The sequence below is a fragment of the Actinia tenebrosa genome, unplaced genomic scaffold (assembly GCF_029948245.1).
Source record: "Actinia tenebrosa isolate PJP-AT-01 unplaced genomic scaffold, QUT_ActTen_1.0 PGA_scaffold0__85_contigs__length_37466705, whole genome shotgun sequence".
Classification (NCBI taxonomy): Eukaryota; Metazoa; Cnidaria; class Anthozoa; order Actiniaria; family Actiniidae; genus Actinia; species Actinia tenebrosa.
In genome coordinates this window covers 32,409,793-32,435,832 of record NW_028292569.1, presented here as the reverse complement: position 1 = coordinate 32,435,832, position 26,040 = coordinate 32,409,793, and the positions used below count along the sequence as shown (strand labels likewise).

The following is a 26,040-nucleotide window of genomic DNA, read 5'->3' as shown; positions in this document are numbered from 1 at the left end:
TTAAATCAGCCCAGACAAAAAGTAATAATTATTTATGTGAATAAATATTTATCTTACCTGTGATGCTTCTTCAATAGTACATGGATGGGTACCATCAATAATCCCATCACGACACTGTAAAAGATATATCAGCATTTCAGCAGCAGTATCATTAAAATGGGAACTTTATGTTTGTGGGAATTTAGAAGTGAGCTTCCTAGGTCCTTTAGAAGTGTAGGAATCTGACTCCAAGGGCTGTTAAAATCATCCATAATGCAGGACCTACTCGTTCTGTGCAATATAGATGCATAGGCAGTGGATGAAAGAAGTATTTTGATTGGTTGATAGCAAGCCAATCATACTGTACCTGGACATAGAGAAGGTTCAACTGGACGGGATCTTTGATGTCAACATTTTGATCTGAATAGAAATATTTTCTCCTAAAAATAAAATGAAGCAATATTAAACTAATAGATTATCTCTCATAATATTAAAATGTGGTGATAGTTCACAGATTGCACCCAAGAGATCATTTTACTTGTTACAATAACTTACACATTTCTAGCGCACTGATTGATTATTTTTTATCATCAATAAAAGGACAGAAAGATAAAGCGGATGTCAACGAGCGCGCTCCCTTTCTGTTGGTTGTTTTGTTCGCTAGAAATGAGAAGTTATTATCTTTTTACTTATTGTAAAATACAAATAGACATCAGTTTTTTTATGTGTCTGTCCTCTTATTGATCATAAATTTTGTTATCACATTGTGAAAATAGTATGTGTATCCACACTTAAAGAAAAAGACAAGAATTAACACTCAAGGAAAAGAAGTTTCATACCTCATTACGACAGTGTCTGTATCACTGACTCCTAGCTCACGTAAGGTCTTGTCATGATCAAGCCATTGAACTGCAGATAAAATAAATCCAAAGCAATGAAATAGTCAACATTTATCTTATGGTCTACCAGTATTGCGAGCACAAGGAAGGCACAAATAAAATGCATGCCTGCAAAAGACCGGAGGCAATTGATTTGATACTGCCGCATCTTTGCTGCCTCAAGTTATACAGCCATAGTGTACATAATTGAAGTCTACAACTGTGCATGACCATTTATTAGAGCAAAAATGAATAAAAATAAATAAAAAAAATTCCTTGTTTTACAAGGGTAACACTAAATAACCACTGGCAAACAAATTTGTGGCTTTCGTTTAATGATCGAATTGGAATTTAGGAGTTGACTTTTGAGGAGGAAGGAAAAGCATAGAACCCGGAGAAAAACCCTCGAAGCACAGGAGAGAACCAACAAACAACTCTACTCACATACAACACCAAGCCTGATGGGACCTGGGTAGCATTGATGAGAGGCAAGCGCTCTCACTGCTATATATACCACCTGTGCTTCCCAAAAATCAGGGTTAAGTTTGAGATATACATCAAAAACTAGACAGCCCTACCATCATCTTCTGTGTGGAGTTTCTTTTTCAGCTGTTCCATCTTTTTTCTATCTCTTTCTTCCATTCTCTTGATTGGAACGTCTTTCATCGATTTGTCCTGGAACAAAAGATAAGAACAATGTAAAAGCTGCAGTCTTAAAATGAAAAAAATGCAACCTTTTGCCCATTTATTTCACTTTTCCTAGTCATTCAGATTTCTTTCTTGCTCCCTTTTCAAAGTTGTGCAATACAAGTTGCCATAATGAATACTTTCATTGATGGAAATTTTGGATTTTTTAGAGAAATAAACATTTCAAACTCTTGTGTATACCATGCAATTTATGTACAACAATCCTTTGTTAGATAATAGAGACTTTACAATTTGCAAAATCTACGACGGCAACGTCCAACGGAAGTGTAAATAACTTTTCTTTGGGGTTCTGTTCATTGGAGGTTTCATTCAAAACATTGTCAGTAAAGTCAACTCATCCACAGGAAACACAGACTTTGAAGATGCCCAGACCCCAAAGTTAAGTTATTTACACTTCCGGTAGACGTCGCCGTCATAGATTTTGCAAATCTCAAAGTCCCTAACACCCAAGCTAGACCAGAATGCAACTCATATTCAGATGACTTACTGGTACCCAAGCTAGACCAGAATGCATCTCATATTCAGATGACATGCTGATACTCAAGCTACACCAGAATGCAACTCATATTCAGATAACATGCTGATACTCAAGCTACACCAAAATGCAACTCATGTATTCAGATAACATGCTGATACCCAAGCTAGACCAGAATGCAACTCATGTATTCAGATAACATGCTGATACCCAAGCTAGACCAAAATGCAACTCATGTATTCAGATAACATGCTGATACCCAAGCTAGACCAGAATGCAACTCATATTCAGATAACATGCTGATACTCAAGCTACACCAAAATGCAACTCATGTATTCAGATAACATGCTGATACCCAAGCTAGACCAGAATGCAACTCATGTATTCAGATAAGATACTGTATTCTCTTCTCACACAGTTTCAGTACTGACCCTTCTCAGTGTAGATGTCTTCTCAGCCTCATCTCTTTCTTCTTCTTTCCCCTCAACCAACAGCGAGAACTCTTCAGGATTAGATATTCCTGTTGCATGATTGTCAAACATTACTTACAAAGTACCATGATGATGGGTTTCCTGTGTTATACCAAAAACACAGGGTTCCCAAAACTAAATTTCATTGTATAACAGATTCAATGAGGGATGACTTTAAATGAGAAAAAATTTGCTTAGTTTTTCCATGGCGGAACTCACCCATTTTTGCACAAATTGTTTCAAGGATTTGTCCAGCTGTGTGGCTGTCATCAATCTGTAACAACAACAAAAACATAATGAAGGAAAGATAGAGGGAATCTAAATGGATGAAAGGATGGGATGGGATGGGTCAAATGGATGGAAAGATAGATGGGAATGGATGCATGGATAGATAGGATGCATGGATAGAAAGGATGCATGGATAGATAGGATGCATGGACGGATGGATGGGGCTGGTAAGATGGATGGATGGAAGAATGGGTGAATGGGATGGGATGGGAATGGATGGAATACAGTACCTGAAGAGTCTTGACATTACCATCCATAAATTTAATTCTAATAAGACGAATCTTTGTTTTGTATTCCACAGAATCCTGAAGGAAAATAATAAAAACCCATCAAGGCATTAGGGTACAGCTATTGAGCAATGAAATAAAAAAATTAGAAATGAGGATCTTCTGTGAGGTACCCTCCACACACACCACTACAACTATATGTATCTTTACAACAAGCAAACTCAACTCACATATGATTGAGTCTGAGCAGGGGCTGAACCCAGACCACAGCAGTGAAAGGCAAGTGGTAAACCACTATGCCATCCATGCCACAATTACCCCCTGCATAATCGACAATAACTAACATATTTTCTCTACTTACCCCATTCTTTAGGGGGTAGAAGTTAAGAGACCTTGCAGGTTCAAGCCATTTTCCTTTGGCCAGTTCCTCTGATGGAAGAAACAGCCCAAAATCTGCAGCTATAAGAACAAGAACACAAGACATGGGCGTGAGATGTAAAGGAACTGAGAATGAATCTATATATGGACCTCTTGCTTAGCAGGCAGCATACTAACCAACCAAGCCACACTTGCTCCTTAAAACAAGTGTGTGAGGTCACTGAGGATCAAACTATGGACCTCTTGCTTATAGCAGGCAGCACACTAACCAACCAAGCCACACTTGCTCCTTAAAACAAGTGTGTGAGGCCACTTAGAATCAATCTATATATGGACCTCTTGCTTAGCAAGCAACACACTAACCAACTAAACCACACTTGCTCCTTGAAACAAGATGGTATGAGGTCAGTGAGGATCAAATTATGCTTAGGAAGCCAAGGAAAATCTACCCAGGCCAAACAAAAAAATAAGTGTTTCCTGTTAAGCGACGAACCCTAATTTTCTTGCCAACCTTTGCCAACCCTAATATTTTTTCATTCCCAAATGCATGACAGGGTTCCCAGTAAGCTCATTTCCACTAATGTATTATTTTTCTCTTGCAACAGGAAACACACTTATTTTTTTGTTTGGCCGCAAGTGAAATTATTGTTTACCTTTCCCAGGAGAAGCATCAGGCACCTTGTCTCTAATTATTCTTAATGCTTCAGCAACAGTTGCCTCTGGATTGAACTACAATGAATCAAAGAAAAAACAGTCAATACCAGTAATAATGATGATGATGGGATGATAGTCGGTGGTGATGAATGAGATAACAATAACTATTATGTTGATGTTTTGTCATCATCATCATAACCACCATCATGATCAACATCAGTACCATGATCAGCATCATCATGTATCACCATCATCATCATCATGTATCATCACCATCATCATCTTCACCACCGTCATGATCAACAGCTGGTAAGAGCTGTAAGAGCATTTTCATCATCAATATCATCCTCATCATGTATCATCATCATCATCATATGTATCATCATCATTATCATCATCATGTATCATCAAAATCATCATTAACATAATCAGTGTTATCATCAATGTCATGAACAATATCAACATGCATCGACATCATGAATCATCAGACACTCAATAAACAAAGCAAGGAGGATCCAGCCAAAAATTTAAGGGGGGGGGGGGTCTAATTGAGTTTATGGGGGGCTAATAGAGTTTCTTCCGGTAACACAACAGAAAACAATATAAAAAAGCATCGTTTTTTTTCTGCTGAAGTGGGGGCTTCAGCCCCCCTTTGCCCCCCCCCCCCCCCCTGGATCCGCCCTTGCAAAGTGGAATTAATTACATCCATTTATCATTGAAATTACAAATGTTCTATCAATATACCTGAAGAGTCTTGACACTGTTGTTTTTTACAACTTGTATTTTCAATGACAGAGCCATTGCTCTTGGCTTCTTTTACACCGTAATAACCTAGAAAAAGCCGTAACAAATACTGTAAATCAATATTATGCTTCTCAAGAAAGAAACAGAGACTACATTTGAAAACAGGAAGTGAATCTTACACCCTTCAAGCATTAATTATACTCTTATGAACCCTGAATCAATTAACCTCTGGGCTGATCTAAGTCAGGGCATGGCTAACTCACAGATCAAACCCTGAAACAACCTCTGGGCTGATCTAAGTCAGGGCATGGCTAACTCACAGATCAAACCCTGAAACAACCTCTGGGCTGATCTAAGTCAGGGCATGGCTAACTCACAGATCAAACCCTGAAACAACCTCTGGACTGATCTAAGTCAGGGCATGGCTAACTCACAGATCAAACCCTGAAACAACCTCTGGGCTGATCTAAGTCAGGGCATGGGTTAAAAAGGTTAAAAACCATTCTTATATTATAATATAACTACTTCATTTCAACAACAATAATCTTCAAAATAAAGTTATCAATCAGTTATTAAACTTAAAAACATATTATGTCAATTGAATTTCCCTATTTCTAATGCTTTAAAAAGATGTACCAGAACTGTGTACAAAAATTAACAGTTATAAATCACAAAAAATCTAAAACCAAACATTGTTGATACAAAATTATTTTAGATAAGACTTTTCTTCAAACTGTAAAAAGAATTGGAAAAAAAACATTTACTACTGAATACTTTGGATTTTAGTTTTTTGATGATGATATGTGAAAGCCAAGAATATTTTATGATGAATAGTTATTGTTTTATTCAATTGTCATGTACAGTATGTACTCATTGTGGTTTTGAAGGCAGGAAGTATTTAAACAATATACTCATTATAAAAACCCACAATAAACTGTTAGCATTGCTTACAAATTTCTGCAGCCTTTTTTGGTCAAAGTGAGTACTTTTTCACAGCTGGTTGACGGTTAAAAATAAAAAATGAATACATTGTACAGATACTTCCTGATTTGAAAATAAACTTTTAGGCTTGGCTTTGTCTCGGTGACATATTACCAAACCACAACTATACTTTCTAGAAGGTTATCTTAATATGTAAAAAACACAATTTTTTTAAAATTTTGTGTGACAGTTTGCATCAGCCAGGTAAAGAATTGTCTAATATCAAACAAAGCAGCTTCCTCAAAATAAATTCTAGCTATTTCTAATTTATACTATTTTAAATAAATAGTTTTAAATATTTTATCAGAGGCTGCATATACACTGTATAAGAGTAGACAGATGACCTGTACTTTCTATGGTATCCTTTATTCTATATTTCACTGCAAAGCTCAATTAATTTTTTAAAACAAGTTTTTATCCTTTTATACAGTAATTTCCTCAACAAAAAGAATAACAATTTGTCAATAATTATATTATTATAATTACTGTAACATTTTAGGATGGATTAAGTAAAGTCTTAAAGATTTCCAAAAGAAGAACAACTTTCTAAAAATGTAGCTAAAAATGTTATCAACTTGAAGGGACTCTAAAAGAAGGTTAGACCCTGAACCTCTAGATCTCTCAAGAACGATAATAAAAATATCATAAAATGCATTACATTTTTTGGCTCATAAGTATATCAATAATATTAGAGTATTATCTGACTATCATTGACAATGAAGGGCTCTTGCACTAGAAAATTAATAGATATCCAATAAGTGTTTGTAAGCCGAGTTAAGATTCATGATAGTTATGATTCATCAGCTTTTTAATTATAAATCAAGCCAAGCTTTCGAGCATCTTGCTCTTCAATTGTCACAACCGTTTGCCCTGATGAAGAGCAAGATGCTCGAAAGCTTGGCTTGATTTATAATTAAAAAGCTGATGAATCATAACTATCATGAATTAATAGATAATTGAAGATTATTTGACATGTAAAATATCTGGGAGTAGCAAGGTAATAGTAGTAGTAATACATGTACTTGAAAGGTGTTTGGGACTAAGCCAAAAATCAACAAGAACAGCTAAAAATAACATATATCTGTGTATGTGGAGGTTGCCCCCATACCATGTCGAACAGACTTCATACATGTATGGGATGAATGGATGGAGAGTGGGAGGGAGGGAGGGAATGAGAAATGGATGGATAGTAGGATGGAAGGAAAGATGGAATTTTAATAGATGGATGAATGGTGGAATGGATCTAGGGATGAACGGGTGGATGGATTTATCAATGGATTATAAATATATTGAGTGGATTAAGATAACAAGATATACTGTAAATAACTAATATTATGTTAAGAAGAAAAAAAATTAAAGAACTGCTCTACTTTCATTTCTATCTCCATGAAACTTGCTTGACATCTGACACACATTTATCTGAAACATGTGTCAATTGTTAAGCTTCTTCCTTTCAAGATGCAAATGAAATTAGAAGATTACTGACACTCCTGATCCAAACAGAAAAAAAATCCTTAACTAAAAGATAACTTAACTAATCACGAGCTTAACACTTCAAAAATAACTATTGTACATGTATGATTTAGCACATATATATACACTTATTTCAATAAAGTTAGTCACCAAAAACCTAGAAAGCTGAGATCCCTCTGCATCATGGGAAACTTTTCATATCAGAAAAGCATAAGTATACAAAGCTTTTTTAATACTTAAACTGCAGCTCCATGATGCTCAGAAGAGGTGAGACTGTAACCGGTAAAAGATTCGTAAGTCCATGAACAGATATCAAGCAATTGAACGTGTAAAATGAATCTGTAGACACATAATCTTCGCTGCCTCAGCTTTATAGCTTTTCAGGTGACTAACTTTATTGAAATAAGTGTATGTGTTGCCAGAAATAATAAAAACATAACGATGTTATGTAAGCTTTATGAAAGAAAAACAGAGGTTTTATATTTGTGAATAACATAATTCATAGGGGAAAAAATAGACTTTCAATTTGATCAAGTTTATAAAAAGAAAGCATAAAATAAAAATTATTTTATCCTTGTCAGAGTTTTGAACTTATAAAATGTGTTAAACTATTATTATCTAATGACAGGTTAACAGTGTTTTCACAGGCATTTCAGATAAAATCTTTGAGCATTGAGGTAATGTAAAAAAATCTTAATCCTAAAAATGGACTAATCTCAAAATAAAAAAAATTAGCTAGATTTGTTTGTTTGTGTGTTATTTAATGTTAAAGAATGAATTAAAGAATAAATGAAGCCATGTCTGAAGTTATATTCTAAAAAAAATTGTGAGAGCAATATTGATCAAACTAATAATGCAGGTTCAAATTCATTTTAAATGAACATGACTCGTGCATTATCTCTGACAACCTACTCACTAGGTTATTAACTAATTTAAGTAGAAAGTTGTGCATGTACTGTTTTTTGGTCACATTATTGATAAAAAAACTAATTGCGGGTTTTAGGTCGTTTTTTTCATTAGCAAACATTGACAAACCATTAAGAAAGAGTTTTCTTAAAGGTTTTTGAGTAAATTAGAAAGAAATGAATGGGAAGCAAACGAATTTAGTTGTCACAAATTAAAAGGAAGACCTAGATTGTAAAGAAAAGAACCTTAAAGGGGAATTACTAATCTTAGAAAATATTTTCTGATATTTTCTGATCGTAGATTTTAGAAATATAAAATCGTAAAATAACCATAGATAGATTAAAATCCAAGATATCAAAGTATAAGAAATATTACTGTTGGTGACCTCAATCGAAAACATCAAAACCCTACAGAGAAGTTTGTCACCAGTTGAAAGCAAATATTCTATTTATTTGACATCTAAAATCAGTTTCAGGGCTAATTTATCTTGTTTCTAATACTTTTGAGCCATTTTATACACTATATTTTAGAGGATCGGCTTATTTTTAAGGTTTAAAAAGGACTGTTTTGGAGTCAGCAAGTGAACAGGCTTCTTCAAGTTAAAAATTACAAATGATCAACTCATATCCAAAGACCTTACAAATATCCACTAGAGTCCATTAAAAAATCAAAAATAACCGCTTTTTAAATCAAAATAAACTCTAGGCTCACTGAATTATCCTAAAGAGGTCTAATATAGCCGTCCTTAATGAGAAAAAGACGGTGATAAGTGTTTTAGAGACTGAAATAACAGCATCTCAGCGTCAAATACGAGAGATTCCGGGAGTTCTCCAACACATTGAACCATCATTGGCGAAATTCCAATGGACCATTCAAATTTATTTAACTACAATTTAAATTTATTTAAACTTACCTGAATAACCTTCAAATATCTTGTCTAGAACATCCAGATTTTGGGCTCAAATGTCCTTTTTTTTAGCTAAAAATGAACCTTCCCAAGAAAGAATCCTCTGACGGAAACGACTCAGTAAACCAACAAAATGGCCGTCAGTCATTCGGAATGATTCGGAAGGCTTCGGACGGCTGGGCGGTTCCGAGTAGCATTCCGAAGATGAGTACAATATCCGACAATCTGTCGACATAACGAGAGGAAATTCTTTTTCCCAAGTGCTTAAAAGGTAAAATCTTACACCCCTATCGGATTACGAGAACACAGCTTCTGTCAATCAAAAAATACTAATTCACGCCGATGAAAATTTGATTGACAGAAAAACCCAGACATTTATGGAGCGTGACTGATGCAACTGAGGAAAAATCAAGCTATTTTTACATGTATCATTTTTGCCCATTCGTATTTTGAACTCGAGACAGAGTCAAATAAATGATTTTTTTAAAAATGGATATTGCTTGAATTTAAAGTTTCTCAAAGTGACCATCGTAAAACCATTTAAGCAGTTTTCGTATGACTGTGAAAATTAAAGTCGGTGCCGTATGCGTGCCTTGCCGTGACCCTGAAGTTTTGATGAATTTTGATTGGCTGACTTTTTTCTCACGCAATGTGATTGATCTGGGAATACCTTTCAGCTATGGTACAATGTCATTCCCTTGAGTATTATTTCTTTCTTTACTAGGAATGCTTTTCAGCTATGGTGCAATGTTTTCCCATTTCAGACCATGTGTCATTCCCTTGAGTATTATTTCTTTCTTTTCTGGGAATGTTTTTCAGCTGTGGAACAATGTTTTTCCATTTCAGACCATGTGGCATTCCCTTGAGTATTATTTCTTTCTTTTCTGGGAATGTTTTTCAGCTATGGAACAATGTTTTTCCATTTAAGACCATGTGTCATTCCCTTGAGTATTATTTCTTTCTTTTCTGGGAATGTTTTTCAGCTATGGTGCAATGTTTTCCCATTTCAGACCATGTGTCATTCCCTTGAGTATTATTTCTTTCTTTTCTGGGAATGCGTTTTAGCTATGGAACAATGTTTTTCCATTTAAGACCATGTGTCATTCCCTTGAGTATTTTTCTTCACTAGGGATACTTTTCAGCTATGGTGCAATGTTTTCCCATTTCATTTTACACATTTTACACTTTATTTTAATTATTTACAATTTTAATACAATACAAATACAACAACTATAGTAGATAAAATTTTACAGGTGTAATAATGATTATGAATATAAATCAGTACAAACAAATGGTATTTTACAAACTTATGGGCTAACATTTAAATATATGTATTGATAATAAAAAAATATCGAAAGAAAGAAAGTGAGTATCATGTTAAAGTAATAAGAAAATGTTTCAGAGTATGTGTCACTCCCTTGAGTATCATTTCTTTCTTTACGTTTTAGCCATGGTGTATAATGTTTCAAATAATTGATTTTTCTTATTACCTTCCTATACCCTTACCTAAAATACCATTACTATTCAAGGGTATAACTGTCTCTCGTTCTACAATAGATATAAAGAAATTAAAGATTCACGGAAGTATATACTTTTACTATATACTCATTTTACTATAGAACTGTCAAATTGTGGAATTCACTAGACTCTGCCCTTAAGTTGAGCTCAACCGTGAAAGACTTTAAACGGACATTAAAACAACATCTTATTTCAGATTTTCTAAAACCTTAATGTAATTTAAATGTACAATTTATTTATCTATTTATTTATTTACTTTATTCTTTGATCTTTTCTTTTTGCTTCTTATATAATTATATATAGTATTATTTTAATTGTAATTAATTAGGCCCTTTATTCTGAAAAGCCTTATAGAGGACGAATAAAGTATGTATGTATGTATAAGTAGGGCTAGAATGCGCGGATGGATGGCACCCGACAACTTGATAATATTGATGAGGACACTCTACTAATATTTACATCTTAAACTGACAAATCCTGCCCCTGAGGGATCTTCTTTCTTCGAAATGTTTTGTTGGGGAAGCCAAGGAGCTTGTTCAGAACTTCTGTTTTTATCCTTGAAATAGCACTGAATATCATGAACATAAAGCTAGAAGAATTATTACAAAGCAAAACAAAAAGACATGGCATAGTCACTTGTCTTACTGATATACAGTCAATCAATGTGGCATAACTTTACCGCAGTACGGTATAGAAAGTTTTGACTTTTACTGTTTTTAGTTACTGGTTTTTGTACTGTTTTTATTACAAAGGATACTCAGTTTATACGTTATTACGGTATTACGTAATAATGAAAGTAATTAATTTAAATGTATCATTTATACTATTAGTTTTAATGCTAAGATATATTAAATATAATGTAATAAAAAAATAATAATAATAAAGCACTACTTAAAAAATAATAATATCATATGCCGAGGGATAATAGTTTATTGCGGAAAGAGACTGGACATTGACAATTTCGTAGATCACTAGCACCATTATAACTAAGGCTTTTTTTTTAAATCAGTTTTAGGTAACGGCATAGCAACTTTATTTGAAGAGTCACGCAAGTCGTAAGTACAATTGTTTGCATGTGATTCCTCAAATATTTCTATCAGTCTGTTTGGTGCAAGGTTATGGAGGACTTTGAACATTAACTCAGCCTTAATTTGAGATCTACGCTTGGTTAGAGACGTCCAACCCAGCGATTTCATTGCTATTTCGGACTGTCCAGTCTCATTCGGATCTCGCATGACTACCCTAGCGCACCTGTTTTGCAGTCTTTGTAACCGATCAGAAAGCCCTTTCCTTTGTGAGTCCCATACTTTAGAACAGTATTCAAAATGTGGTCTTATCAGTGCATTGTAAACAGATACCAATGTTTCTTGTTTTGCAAACTCTCTAAGCCTTTTAATAGCACCAATACCGGAAGATACTTTTCTCGCTATAATTTCGTCAATATGTGTTTCCCAAGTAAGGTTATCATCTTTGTGTACTCCTAATACTTTGGTACTTTGAACTCTCTTAACTACATCATTTCCAATTACTACATTTGGTCCATTCTCGAGACTTCTAATGCGATATCTAGATCCGATAAGAACATATTCCGTCTTGGCTATAAGTGAGGCTTAGTCTATTTGCTGATAGCCACGTTTTTATACACTGTTCAGGTCGAGGTTCAAAAAGTGTTCTGTTTCATTTATTGATTTTCCTGCTGCTGTCATATTTGTGTCGTTAGCAAACATTCTAGATGTTGAGTATTTAAAACAATTTGGCAGATCATTTATATGTATAAAAGAAAGAATAACGGGCCAAGATTCGAGCCCTGGGGAATTCCACAAGTTATTGCTCTTTCATTAGAAAAACTGCCATTCACCTGACATGTTTGCATTCGATCTTTTAAGTCAGGGACGGCGGAACCGGGGAACTTTTTGTGAAATTTTAATACACTTTCACTAACTCAGCCCCCCCACCTTGCCATACAATGTCATTATTGAGCCCCCCCCCCCCCCCCCCCCCAATCAAAAAACTGATCCACCATCCCTGTAAGTAAGAGCTAAACAGTTTAAGAGAATTCCCTTTTATACCGTAAGCCATGAGCTTAGCTAGCAAGATCTCATGGTTCACAGTATCAAAGGCCTTTTTCAGGTCAAGGAATACTACTGAGTTATAAAGGCCACGATCCATGTTGACATACCACTCACTAGTACAATCTAATAGAGCTGATGAAGTTGAATGCCGGCGTCTAAAGCCAAATTGGTGTTCAGATAATATATTCTCCGCGTGAAGGTATTCCATCAGCTGATCGTATAAATTTTTTCATAAATTTTAGTGATAATAGAAAGAATTGATATTGGTCTATAGTTGTAGTCAAGCATATTACGAGGACCCTTTTTGTATAGTGGGATAACTCTAGGCACTTTCCACTCTGAGGGAAAGGTTTGCGATTCAATTGAAGCATCAAAGATATTTGCTAGAGACTGCGCAATGACTGGTGCTGATAATTTTAGAACTTTAGCAGATATCTTACCAATTCCTGTTGATTTCGAGACAGACAATGAGGATATATACTGTTGATGGACCTATGTGATTGAAGCAAAAATGTCCATTTGATATTTTAACAAAGTCATTGAAATTTACGTTTTCTGTAATATCAATATTGCTAGTTAGGGTTGAGCCTATGCTAGTAAAGTACTCATTGAATTTACTTGCAATTTCATCCGAGGATGTAATAGAAAAATTGCTAAGTTTAATCTCGCTGATATGGCAGTTTTTTTTTGTTTACGCCCGAGGCCCACATTGCATTAGAAAACTCATTAATAATTCATGAAGGAACACAATAGAAATCATGACCATGAAGGTGATTTTATATCTGATATAGATTCATCTTCATTTGCATAAACTTTAACTTGGATTTTCTCTATCAAACTTGTAAAAAGATATAACTAGCTAAAAACTAGTGTGAGCTGCGTCGGTGTTTCTAATGAAACAGTAATGATGAAAAGGTAAATTATACACCGTGAAAAGATGAAAAAACTTACTGACGTTTCGGACGCTAGTCCTTCGTCGGAGTAAAAGAGAAAGAAGTGGTAGAAAGGAGTGTATATATGATAGAATAAGACAAAAGAAACCAATGAGAGCAAGGTAGGCAAGGAAACAAAAACAAACAATCAAAAGACAAAAGAAAAGGTTAGTTGAAAATAAAGCGTTCATTAATCCCGTTGGGACTAAGAGTGCCCAATAGGTGAATAAGCCGCATTTCTTTGGTCTTGCGACAATCATTGTTGCCGTTAAGTATCGTTATTAAGTTACGTATCATCCTATTAACATTTCCATTAAACCCATTGTTAACCGCAACTTTTCTCTGCTTGACTCTGATACTCGCACTTCTGCTATTTTCAACAACCGCCCTCTCTTTTCCTATAAACGTGATCGTAATCTCCGTTCTTTCTTGGTCAAGGGAGTTCTTCCCTCTAACAAAGAACCTGGTACTTTTCGCTGTTCTCGTAAACGTTGTTATACTTGTCCTCACATAGTCTCTCACACTTCTGTTGTCGGTCCTAAATCAACTGTTAAAATCACTGACCATTTTGTTTGTACCACTTCTAATGTTGTATATTGTATTAAATGTACCCGCTGTAATCTTTTGTATGTGGGCGAGACTGGCCGCCGTCTTGGTGATCGCATTTGCAATCATCTTTATGATATTCGCAATAACGATCCCACCAAACCAGTTTCCCGCCATTTTAATCTAGCTAACCATTCTCTTTCTGACTTCATTGTTTTCGGTCTTTCTTTGCTTAACGGCAACAATGATTGTCGCAAGACCAAAGAAATGCGGCTTATTCACCTATTGGGCACTCTTAGTCCCAACGGGATTAATGAACGCTTTATTTTCAACTAACCTTTTCTTTTGTCTTTTGATTGTTTGTTTTTGTTTCCTTGCCTACCTTGCTCTCATTGGTTTCTTTTGTCTTATTCTATCATATATACACTCCTTTCTACCACTTCTTTCTCTTTTACTCCGACGAAGGACTAGCGTCCGAAACGTCAGTAAGTTTTTTCATCTTTTCACGGTGTATAATTTACCTTTTCATCATTACTCTATCAAACTTGGTTCATTTCGTAAAGTATTCTGTACAATATGAGAACATACATCATGAGTTTTCTAAGCCGTTTAATAAACTCGCAGATCAGTCGTGTCTTATCGGGTCTAAAACCACTCGGCTGCGCCTCGTGTTTTATACCCGATAAAACACTCCTGCTCGTTTTTTAAACAGTCCTTAACATCGCCTTCAGAATCAACTAACACCCAGCGTTGTCTACCCAAGTCGTTCAAAAAGTTTTAATTGAATTAAGATGCTTATAGTTTCTTATTTCGATTTGTCTTATGGCATTTGTTTTGGGAAATGTATTGATTTTACGGACTAAGTAGACCAAACTAGTATTAGAATAGTTTAATTCGTTAAAAACTTGAAGATTTTGTAAGTAGTTTGAAAGGAATGCAAAATAAAGTATCATTAAGTCAAAAGATATAACTAGCTAAAAACTAGTGTGAGCTGCGTCGGTGTTTCTAATGAAACAGTAATGATGAAAAGGTAAATTATACACCGTGAAAAGATGAAAAAACTTACTGACGTTTCGGACGCTAGTCCTTCGCCGGAGTAAAAGAGAAAGAAGTGCTCATCTTTTCACGGTGTATAATTTACCTTCTCATCATTACTGTAATATTAAGTCAGTTTAGATATTTAGTACAATATTACATATATATACTCCAGTTTGGAATTTTCTGTTCAGTACTCGGTTAGTCTCGATTTCGTATGGGATTACGTTCAATATTCAGTGAAGGTTCGTGGTATTTAAAAAGTTTGTATTGTCGAAGTTGTGCATTCTTTACCGCTTTACCATTGGTATTTGTGAATAAATTAAAATAAGGCTGTATGAACGTGGTAATAAGATATTAATTACCTAAAATCCCATTACTATTCAAGGGTATATCTGTCTGTATGCTTACCGAAAATCCCAATACTATTCAAGGGTATATCTGTTTGTATCCCAACCTAAAATCCCATTACTATTCAAGGGTCTATATGTCTGTACCCTCACCTAAAATCCCATTACTATTCAAGGGTACATCTGTCTCCCTTTCTACAATAGATAAAAAGAATGATTTAGGAAAGTAGGGAAAGAATGCGCGGATGGATGGCCTGAGGCGAAAAACAAATATTTTCGAAAGAACGTTCTTGGAAATTAGCAGCTTTGTTCAGGGGTGACAAACAAATCTTAGACGTTTCTTGGAAATTTGCATTTTTTTCAGTGAAATTTTTCAATAAAATTTAATTTAATTTAATTTACATCTTTAATGACGCATTTCGCTACACCTTAATGCGTTTACAATGTGTATCACAAATAAACTATAATTAAGACATAAGAATTATAATATATATATTTATAATATGACTAGATTATTACGCGCGCTCTGATTGGCCAAAAACCAATGAACTATTTCCCCATGGGCTGCACGCTCGCGCACGCTGATCTCAACGGACGCTCGCCTTTTTTCTCTAAATTTTCAAACCAGATGGCGTCAATAGCGCGCGCACGAGCGAGATGGGTGATATAACGCGCGCTCTGATTGGCTGAAATGCCTATGAACTATTTGCCCATGGGTCGCACGGTAGATTTTTGGTCATATTATAAATCAGTTAGACGACAAAAAAGCGCTCGCCACTATTTCGCCACCATTTCGCTTGTTAATCGTTCTTTATATTTTCTCTCGTGCGTCTATATCGCTATGGGCGCGCGCTTTTATGTCGTCTAACTGATAAATAGATAACTAGACTAAAATGTTATAAAAATGATAATCTAAAACAAATTAATCTCACTAGCTGTTTCAAAAGTTATTGAGTGTGGCAAGCCTCTCTTTAATTCCTTTTAATTATCGAGAGTCACATAAAGAACTTGAAAGTCGAGTTAGTTTTTTTGGCTTATCAGTTTGTGACGATCGCTTACCCTAGCTACTTAGTATTGTATCTTTCTGTAAAGTTATGAGCCAACCAGAGATAGATTGGCTGCATGTGACACGAAGAACGTTGTGACGACCTTTCGTGAAAATATAGTTGAATGGTTTTGCTAGTAAACATGAAGTATCGCTAAACTAGTGTTCCAGCTATTGTTCCCCATTTAGCTAAAAAGTTACTCGATATACTGATCCACCTTACTGGAAACCTTTTTGCATCCAGATTCCGAGAACCACTGGCTGTCTCCTGGAAAATACAGCAATTCACTCAAAACTTTTTGAACTATAATATCATTCACTGGAAGATTCTTTTCCCTGAGGTCGTCTTCGATACATTTCAACACGTGATGTTTCTCCAGGGGAAGAAATGGAACGAAGTAGTCGACGAGCTGGTGGTCAAGCAGGGTAGAGTGTAGAAAACCACCTACTTTATTCAGAGCATCTTTGCTTAAGATTTTATCCATTTGTTTGATCGTAATATCTTCTCTCCACCTTCGGTTTTGAAAGTAGAATATTGTTTCTTTGTTAATGAGATCAGCACCAGTATTCCCAATGAAGATGAAAATACTTTTTCTGTAGTCGACTCCATTGACTTTAGGATAATGGCTCAAAAATGGCTTGAGAACATCGATAAGCTCTGGGCTTATTTTCTCCACTTCGTCAAATATAAACAAAGACCTTGGGCACTTGGAAACAATACTAGTTATCCAGTGTCGTAGTAGAATTTTTTAAATTTCTAGTTCTTTCCAAAACTTGAAGTCATGGCTGCCAATAATCAGCTTCACGTACTGGCTGGATAATCCTTTTTTGTATATACTCTCGACAATGATTTGGCTGGCATAGTTCTTGCCTGTTCCAGTCGTACCGTTGAAGGACAATACCAGCGCTTTTTCAGGTGTCTTGTTATTTAGGTGTCCCTTGATTGCCTTGAAGATTATGTTTGAAGCCCAGTGCTGACCATACAAGCGTCGATTTATGTCGGAATAAAGCTATGTTTCGTTGAGAGAGACCCAATCAGGATTACAGTGCTCCACGTTCCCTTTTAAATTCATAACATAGTGAATTGCAACTCCTATCACAGCTCCTATCCCAACTAGGCCTGCTCCGATAAAGATATCGCCATTTGTAATCCTGATGACAAGGAGAAGAGAAATAAAATATAACAAGAAATTCGCCATGGTAAAGTTTTCACCAAGCGAGCTACTAGCTTGTTTATCAGACTTCAGGCCTTCGAGGACTAAAGACGTTTTGGCCAATCAAAAAGTTACTCAAGTCAGGGCTGCTGCTCAAGATGGATGACGTGACCCTTGGCGTCTTGCGATCTTTCCAAGAAAAACTCAGTTTTCTACAAGTCGATAGAATTGGCCATTTGCAATTCCACCAATGAGACGAAGAAGAGCTTGTTTATCAAACTTCTAATTCAGGCCTTCGAGAACAAAGAGCAGTTTGCCGGGCCAATCATAGTTGCTGAAGTCGGGGCAGCTCTTTGTTGGGGACGTGACGCGTTTCCAAGAAAAAACTTAGTAAAAAGAGCAGTTTTGATTGTTCGAGATCGTACCTCGTGATCAAAAGAAAGAAGAAAACACAAGCTTAAGAAAACATTTAATAATATGAAGAAATGTACATATTCGAGGGTATATCTGTCTGTATCATCACCTAAAATCCCATTACTATTCAAGGGTATATCTGTCTGTATCATCACCTAAAATCCCATTACTATTCAAGGGTATATCTGTCTGTACCCTCACCTAAGATGCCATTACTATTCAAGGGTATATCTGTTTGTATCCCAACCTAAAATCCCATCACTATTCAAGGGTCTATATGTCTGTACCCTCACCTAAGATCCCATTACTATTCAAGGGTATATCTGTCTCCCTGGCCTATTCTTTAATAGATTTAAAGAAAGATTCATGGAAGTAGGGAAAGAATGCGTGGATGGATGGCCTGGGGCGAAAAACAAATATTTTCAAAGGAACGTTCTTGGAAATTAGCAGCTTTGTTCAGGGGTGACAAACAAATCTTAGACGTTTCTTGAAAAATTTGCATCTTTTTTCAGTGAAATTTTTCAATAAAATCTCACCGTTTCAAAAATTGTTGAGTGTGGCAAGTCCCTCTTTAATCCTTTTTTTGTTTTAATAAAGAACTTCGAGTAAGTTTTTTTTATCAGTTTGTGACGATCGCTTACCCTAGCTACATAGTAATGTATCCTTCTGTAATTCATGTGCCAACCAGAGATAGATTGGCTGCATGTGACACGAAGAATGTTGTAACGACCTTTTGCGAAAATAACTAGTGTTCCAGCTATTGTTCCACATTTGTAACGATTAATTGTTGTCCAATTACTATAGCAAGCAAAAAACAAAACAAAAAAACTAAATAAACTGATCCACCTTAGTGGAAACCTTTTTGCATTCAGATTCTGAGAACCACTGCCTGTCTACCTCTTACTTACACGCTTAGTATTAATGAAATAGACCTTTACGACTTCGTAAAATTCCGTTGTGATTCATGATTACGTTTTGGACGAGATTACGAGTTACTCTTGGAACTTTCTTTTTCCTGAGGTCGTCTTCGATACATTTCATGTTTCTCCAGGGGAAGAAATGGAACGAAGTAGTCGACGAGCTGGTGGTCAAGCAGGGTAGAGTGCAGGAAACCACCTTCTTTGAACATTTGTTGGATTGTATCTTCTCTCCACCTTCGGTTTTCAAAGTTGAACATTATTTCTTCGTTGATGAGATCACCCCCAGTATTCCTAATGAAGATGAAAATACTTTTTCTGTAGTCCACTCCGTCCACTTCATGATAATGGCTCAAAAATGGCTTGAGAACATCGATAAGCTCTGGTCTTATTTTCTCTACTTCGTCAAATATAAACAAAGACCTTGGGCACTTGGAAACAATTTCAGTTATCCAGTTTTTTAGTTTCATTTAGTCCTTTTCTAGCTCGGCTTTCTCATGCTTGAAGTCATGGCTGCCAATAATCAGCTTCACATACTGGCTGGATAATCCTTTTTTGTAGATACTCTCGACAATGATTTGGCCGGCATAGTTCTTGCCTGTTCCAGTCATACCGTTGAAGGACATTACCAGAGCTTTTTTAGGTGTCTTGTTATCTAGGTGTCCCTTGATTGCCTTGAAGATTATGTCTGAAGCCAAGTGCTGACCGTACAAGCGTCGATTCAAGTCGTAAAAAAGTTTTGTTTCGTCGAGAGAGACCCAATCAGGATTACAGTGCTCCAACGGTTTGAATTGTCCATTTGCAATCCTGACTAGAAGAGCAAGAGAAAAAAAATAATACAAGAAATTCGCCATGGTACAGTTTTCACCAAGCGAGCTACTAGCTTGCTTATAAGACTTCAGGTCTTCGAGAACTAAAGAAGTTTTGGCCAATCAAAACGTTACTCAAGTATGGACGGCTGCACAAGTTGGATGACATGACGCGTGGCGTCTTCCGAACTTTGCAAGAAAAACTAGCTAGTTTATCAAACTTCAGGTATTCGAGAACTAAAGAAGTTTTAGCCAATCAAAAAGTTACTCATGTCGGGGCAGCTGCTCAAGATGGATGACGTGACCATTGGCGTCTTCCGACTGATTCCAAGAAAAACTCAATTTTCTACAAGTCGATAGAATTGGCCATTTGCAATTCCACCAATGAGAAGAAGAAGTTGTTTATCAAACTTCTAATTCAGGTCGTCGAGAACAAAGAGCAGTTTTTGGCAAATCATGTAGTTACTCAAGTCGGGGCAGCTGCACGTTGGGTGATGTGACGTATGTCATCTTCCGATCTTTCCAAGAAAAAAACTTTATAAAAAGTGCAGTTTTGATTGGTCGAAATCGTACCTCGTGATCAAAAAAAAGAAGAAAACACAAGCTTAAGAAAACATTTAATAATATAACAAAATGGCGCGTACTTTACACGATTCTTCCTCTTGTACCAAACATATAACAGCAAAACAACCATTTGAAACAGTGATCAAACTTTAAAAAGAATTTGTGCCATATAATATAAGTAATTGGTTTTGGAGTCCTGTAGCAGAAAAGGCCAAAACATTTTTATGTCGGGGCTCTTGAGAACAGCTAAAGATCGGGTAAATGTAAAGAAAGAAATAATACTCAAGGGAATGACAAGTGGTCTGAAATGGGAAAGCTTTGCACCATAGCTGAAAAGCATTCCTAGTAAAGAAAGAAATTATACTCAAGGGAATGACACAGCGTCTGAAATGGGAATGTATTTTGAGAATAATTTTAATTCGTTAACACTCGACGAAAAAATGGATTTGTCATGTAGGCAAACATATAGACAAATATATGGGCAAATATCATATTTGACTAATAGTAGACAATATTTGCCCAATGACTGTATATGATATGTACCTACACATTTATCCCATGGGCACAGATGGCAAAGTCCGTATGGCCCAGTAAAATCCCAAACGGCAAATATATAGCAGATATCATATCATCCATACATTTACCCGGTAGTAAATGTGAATTCTCATTTGATATGTGCACGTATTTGCCCAGCCCGTATATGTGTTTTATGCCTTACGTATACCCTGTGTTTCCCCAGGCCGTATATGTGATTCATGCCTTACATATACCCTGTATTTTCCCAGGCCGTATATGTGATTAATGCCTTACATATACCCTGTCTTTGCCCAGGCCGTATATGTGATTAATGCCTTACATATACCCTGTATTTTCCAAGGTCGTATATGTGATTTATGCCTTACATATAAACTGTATTTTTCCAGGCCGTATATGTGATTAATGCCTTACATATACCATGCGATATGCTCTGACCGTATATGTGATTAATGCCCCCTTAATGCCTTAGATGTACCAGCGCGTCTTAGCCATATTTGCTCAGTTGAATTATGCTCATCATATTTGCTAAATTTAACTATGTTATCAGTCTTCAGCTATTGTCACTTATGGCAGGCCAAAAAAAATAAAAACGATATATGTCGTGACAACCACCTCATACTTTAAACATAGCTAACCTACGCTAAGAAGCAGGAAAAAAGACATAAATCATACTGAAACATTTTTATTGTGAATTTCCTTTTCTTGACGACTGATTAACTATGAACAATTTGTTAACTACAACTAATTGAAAATGCTAGTTCTGTAAATTAATTATAGGTGTTTGATTCATCTTGTGACAGAATTTGTGAAAGAAGATCATAATATATTTAGTTGTCAATCGATCTGTGGCTTATGTACGATTCTTTTTAGATATTCTGTAGTAGTACACTTCATTTATAACTGCAAAAATTTAATTAAAGACACCGAACGTGGTTGGGTTTCTACGAGTTTTATGAATTAAATCTTGTGTCACTGTTCCTCCGTTCCTTTGGCCTGATTTCTAGGGTTTTCTTTCTTCTTTCGATTATTTGAACATTATACTTGTTTACTTGAAGAAATCCAAAGGTCAATAGGCTTAAATAGCCGCTGCTATACCGTTTGACCTTTGGATTTCTTCAAGTAAACGAGTATAACGTTCAAGTAATCGAAAGAAGAACGAAAACCCTAGAAATCAGGCCAAAGGAACGGAGGAACAGTGACACAAGATTTAATTCATAAAACTCGTAGAAACCCCAACCACGTTCGGTGTCCCAGTGCCCTTGATTTGATAAAAACCTTTAGGCTCTCAATGCCCATTCGGGACCTCCAGATGGCCTTGGGCGTCTTGACGGCTCCCCGATTTTCCGCTTCAAAAGCATGGTGAGACTGCGCTCTGACAGCCTCCTTTTTGCCTTTCGGTCCATGCTTTCCATGAACTGGTTAGCTAGGGGGCTTCTCCATGGCAGAGGGTGTTTTATTAAAACTTTACTGTGCTTAGTAGGGCCCCCTTCGTTATCAGAGCCACTGTCCGCTGTATCGTCATCAGCCTGGTCATCCGCCTCTGACATCGACTCCTCTGATGACATATACTCCAGTTTCATAATTGCCTTGACTTTCTCTTTGTCCCCTGGTGATAGCGAGGTTGACAAGTCCGCTGCCTTGGATCTGGATTTTAGGAGCTAAAAGAAAAAAGAAAAAAAAAACACCGTCAGTCAAAGTTTCTTATTAAACAAAGTCATAATCGTTGCAAATTCAGTTTACTCACATTTTGTTTTCTTTGTGTTTTCCGCTGCATCTTTTGATGCCTTCCAAGGGCCCCTGAACGCTCTCTTTTGTTTCTCTTTCTTCTCGTCAGAGAGTGGCTTTTAAGGGCAGCTGAAATTATATCAAGTACCCATATATTAAAACTTGTTAAAAAATTTTTTATAAATTTTGGCATTTGGCCGACAATTATTCCTTTTGCATCCATTTTTTTTTTGTTTTTTTTTTTTTTTTTTTTTTTTTTTTTTTTTTTTTTTTTTCCCCATGTTATTTTATTTCAAACTGCTTCCCCTCCCTTCGGCATTTGAATATTTCTAAAAGGATTTCGTTACCTCCTCCCCCCCCCCCCCCCCCCCCCCCCCGACCACCACCACCACCCTTTGTCCTCACCCCTCCCCCGGGTTAACTTTGATAGGTGCATAAGGCCTTTCGCACTTCGTAATATAAAATACATAAATACCTTCTAACTCGACGGCAGAGACATCCTTATGAACATTCAGAACTCTATCCCTTATTGCGTTATTAATCTGTTCGTTGACGTCATCTCTGAAACTAATTAGGAAATGCCATATTTGAGTGGTAAGTGGAGAAACTATGGATGATTCAGACAAGATCAGTTTTATTAAATTTTCATACTTACGCTTTAGTAAAATCCCATATAAGAGGGTTTTCTTCCCTGTCCCGTAATTTCTTTGCTACCAAGCGTACTTCAGACTGTAATAACATAATATAATTCATTAAAATCATAAGATGTACCTTAAGTTATTCTTAGACATAGTAATAATGTTTTCATTATTTTTATGGCTGTGATGTATAATATTGGGGAAAAAATCGAAATCAAATCAATTCCTTTACAAAAAAGGAAATTATCATTATCATTCAGTGTCTTGTTATTGGAAATCAATAGTAAAGTTTGGTAGCATTAACCACTGCCATGGCGGGTTTCCCGCCAATTTTAGCATTGCATAAATTATACCGCTGCATAATTATACCAACTACTCTTCTCGCCAAGAATTCCCAGTAAAATTATCAATAAAAATAGCTTGCTTTTTTAAATATTGCCACTTTACTTACTGCAACAGCCTTTGAGACAGTAATCTTGGTCTTGCTGTTGTCCTTGTTCTGCTGGCTTTCTTTTAAGGCCGCTAGTATTTGGCGGTTTTGTTCTTGAAGTTCTTTAAACTGTTTTACAATCGTTTCGAAATTTGAAGAAATTTCTTCTTTTTCGCTGTCGGGGTCAACGTTCTCATTCTCGCTTGTTGCTTGCAATAGGCGATTTCTGTGTTCTCTTAGCACATCCTCGTTACCACCAGGGACAGAGGGAATAAGTATATTAAGCCTTTGAGAATTGGCGCCATTTTCAGTATGTCTACTCGTACTGCTTGTACTGGTAGTTGCAGTAACAGAATGGATTGGCATTGGGCGTCCTGGTAAAGGTGTAGATGTTCTTCCCATTTTTTGATCGCGACGAATGAACGCAATTTATAAGCAAAGATATAGAATGTGCGGGAAACTAGATGGCCGACAGAGTTTGTTACCTGTTTGTGACCAAAAGGCGAATGAACGAATAAGTACATCCACTGAACAAATCTACCCCCTATCTATCACGGCGTATCACGTGACTTGTGATGACATATACGTTCATATAATGAAGTCTAATAATAAAAAAAGGAATAACTGTCTTATAAAAATGCTGAAGTTGTATCCAGGATTCATGTTAAGTAATATATCTATTATCTTAAAGCTATTTGCTCCATTTTATAAAGTTATGAAATTTTTTCTAAAGCCTAGATTCACGAAATATCATTGCAATAAACTTGATTAGCTTCTAGCTCTAAAACCATCGTACCATTATCTGCCGCCAACAGTGACAGCTCTAAGGAAAAGGGCGCGGTAATAAAGATCCGGCGTGCTTTTGTCCAATGGCATGTGGTTGATGGACGTGGAACTTTATTAGCTGGAATATGGCTGTTAGCCATTCAAAATGCTTGGATTTTGAGTAATTATCCCAATGATACACACCGTCTTTTTAATTATATAGTTCTGGAAAACAAAATGTCTTCTGCGATGTCAAAGCGTTATCATTGCTTTCATTGTAACGAAGATCTACATTACAGAGTATTTTGCCGTCACAAAGAAGAATTTTATGATCCTTTAACAAATCAATGGCAATTACAGCGGAATGACGACGAAGACTCAAATGATAGTATTTTCACTCACGAGATTGACGGCCAGAACGACACTTCTTCTAATGACTACAGCGAGATAAACGTTTTGGACCAAACTGATCAAGACTCCTCTGATGTGCCAAATACAAACCAACCATCAAGTGACGAATTCTTACCAGCTACTTCACAAAAAGGTATTGATGTTATACGTTTATTTGATGATTAGATTATATAATCTTTAAATGTTAAAGTCAAACTGCATAGATAAAAGACTGAATCTTTAACAAGCGGCTGATTTGCACATGATCTAGCTCCCCTATTGGATTTACTACCAAGCATTAGTGTTATTGAAGCGAGATTAAGTTAGAGGTACAAATGATTCTTTTCTATTTCTATCTTAGCCTCGTTTTCACCGTTACTTTTAAGAAGGGTGCATTATTAAGTAATCGGCTTATGGTTGCCATTAAAACCTCAGTGTTCATTCAGAAAGGTTCATTCAAAGAGTTTATAAAATCATAGCTAGAGATAACTCATTTAAAACGCCAAAAAGAATTTACTATGTTCAAATGGATATTGCTGTACATTTTCGTCTCCAAATTAATTCATGACTGTGGTCATCCTGAGATAGCATGGTATCCGGCAAAACATGTTTGTCAAGTTAGAGAAATACAATTATAAGTAATTTATTTAATATGTCTCTTGGGTTTTTTATTTTCGATTTATCATTTTTCTTTCACGAATTATAAATTGTTGTTTTGCTGACTTAGAAATTTATATTTTATTTTCAATGGAAATCATTTATTTTCAGAGCAAAATTTGGGTCAAAATTATACATTTAGGGACCGGTCATTATTTAAGTTGGAGGGCGGGGGGGGGGGGGGGTGGAGGAGAAATTGTCAGTGACGCAAAAACATTTCAAGGCCCCCCCTTTGAAGGCATCCAAGTTTATCGAAAACCCCCCATGGATTGTAGTAAAAAATTTAAAAATTTTCCCTAAAAGTCATTTTTAAATTTCAAGACCCCCCATTTTTCACTAGCAAAAATTTCAGGCCCCCCCCCCCCCCCCCCCCCAACTTAAAAAATGACCGGTCCCTTAGCCCATGAGGTTTTTTTTACTGACATTTTTTTTTCTAGTATTATAATGGTTTCAGACTTTATCTTATACTATGTT

General features: G+C 36.0%; 3 protein-coding genes and 1 pseudogene across 3 annotated transcripts in view; all 4 read right to left on the bottom strand.

Annotated features, from left to right (window-relative positions):
* LOC116304195 (talin) overlaps window positions 1–9,220 on the bottom strand; it is a 43,325-nt gene extending 34,105 nt beyond the window's left edge. Inside the window, exons 1-11 of the mRNA XM_089024018.1 lie at window positions 9,075–9,220; window positions 4,802–4,888; window positions 4,057–4,132; window positions 3,387–3,484; window positions 3,029–3,103; window positions 2,730–2,784; window positions 2,472–2,560; window positions 1,436–1,532; window positions 819–888; window positions 347–419; window positions 58–114 (exon numbers count right to left, since the gene is read on the bottom strand). Coding sequence (XP_088880144.1) covers window positions 58–114; window positions 347–419; window positions 819–888; window positions 1,436–1,532; window positions 2,472–2,560; window positions 2,730–2,784; window positions 3,029–3,103; window positions 3,387–3,484; window positions 4,057–4,132; window positions 4,802–4,858 — 747 coding nt within the window. The 5' untranslated portion in view covers window positions 4,859–4,888; window positions 9,075–9,220. The remainder of the gene's footprint in view (window positions 1–57; window positions 115–346; window positions 420–818; window positions 889–1,435; window positions 1,533–2,471; window positions 2,561–2,729; window positions 2,785–3,028; window positions 3,104–3,386; window positions 3,485–4,056; window positions 4,133–4,801; window positions 4,889–9,074) is intronic.
* A 6,714-nt stretch (window positions 9,221–15,934) lies between these two features.
* LOC116307012 (torsin-1A pseudogene) lies at window positions 15,935–19,521 on the bottom strand (annotated as a pseudogene).
* Window positions 19,522–22,010: 2,489 nt separating this feature from the next.
* LOC148914117 (uncharacterized) lies at window positions 22,011–22,773 on the bottom strand. Its single transcript, XM_089026075.1, has 2 exons — window positions 22,706–22,773; window positions 22,011–22,619 (listed from the first exon to the last, which is right to left on the bottom strand). Exons 1-2 carry the CDS (start codon window positions 22,733–22,735, stop codon window positions 22,239–22,241), a joined length of 411 nt encoding a protein of 136 aa, XP_088882201.1. The 5' UTR covers window positions 22,736–22,773; the 3' UTR covers window positions 22,011–22,238.
* Window positions 22,774–23,087: 314 nt separating this feature from the next.
* Window positions 23,088–24,210, bottom strand: LOC148914116 (uncharacterized). The gene is made up of 3 exons (XM_089026339.1): window positions 23,776–24,210; window positions 23,342–23,415; window positions 23,088–23,253 (listed from the first exon to the last, which is right to left on the bottom strand). Exons 1-3 carry the CDS (start codon window positions 24,154–24,156, stop codon window positions 23,088–23,090), a joined length of 621 nt encoding a protein of 206 aa, XP_088882465.1. The 5' UTR covers window positions 24,157–24,210.
* Window positions 24,211–26,040: the final 1,830 nt, after the last annotated feature.

What these genes read in the sequence shown, in the direction of transcription:
- LOC148914116 (XM_089026339.1), bottom strand. Translation starts at nt 24,156, where the DNA reads ATGGGAAGAACATCTACACCTTTACCAGGACGCCCAATGCCAATCCAT. An exon ending in CTGTCTCAAAGGCTGTTGCA is followed by an intron (nt 23,416 to 23,775) that starts GTAAGTAAAGTG and finishes ATGTTATTACAG; the next exon opens with TCTGAAGTACGCTTGGTAGC. An exon ending in ATATGGGATTTTACTAAAGC is followed by an intron (nt 23,254 to 23,341) that starts GTAAGTATGAAA and finishes TTTCCTAATTAG; the next exon opens with TTTCAGAGATGACGTCAACG.
- LOC148914117 (XM_089026075.1), bottom strand. Translation starts at nt 22,735, where the DNA reads ATGCAGCGGAAAACACAAAGAAAACAAAAT. An exon ending in AAACACAAAGAAAACAAAAT is followed by an intron (nt 22,620 to 22,705) that starts GTGAGTAAACTG and finishes TTTTTCTTTTAG; the next exon opens with CTCCTAAAATCCAGATCCAA.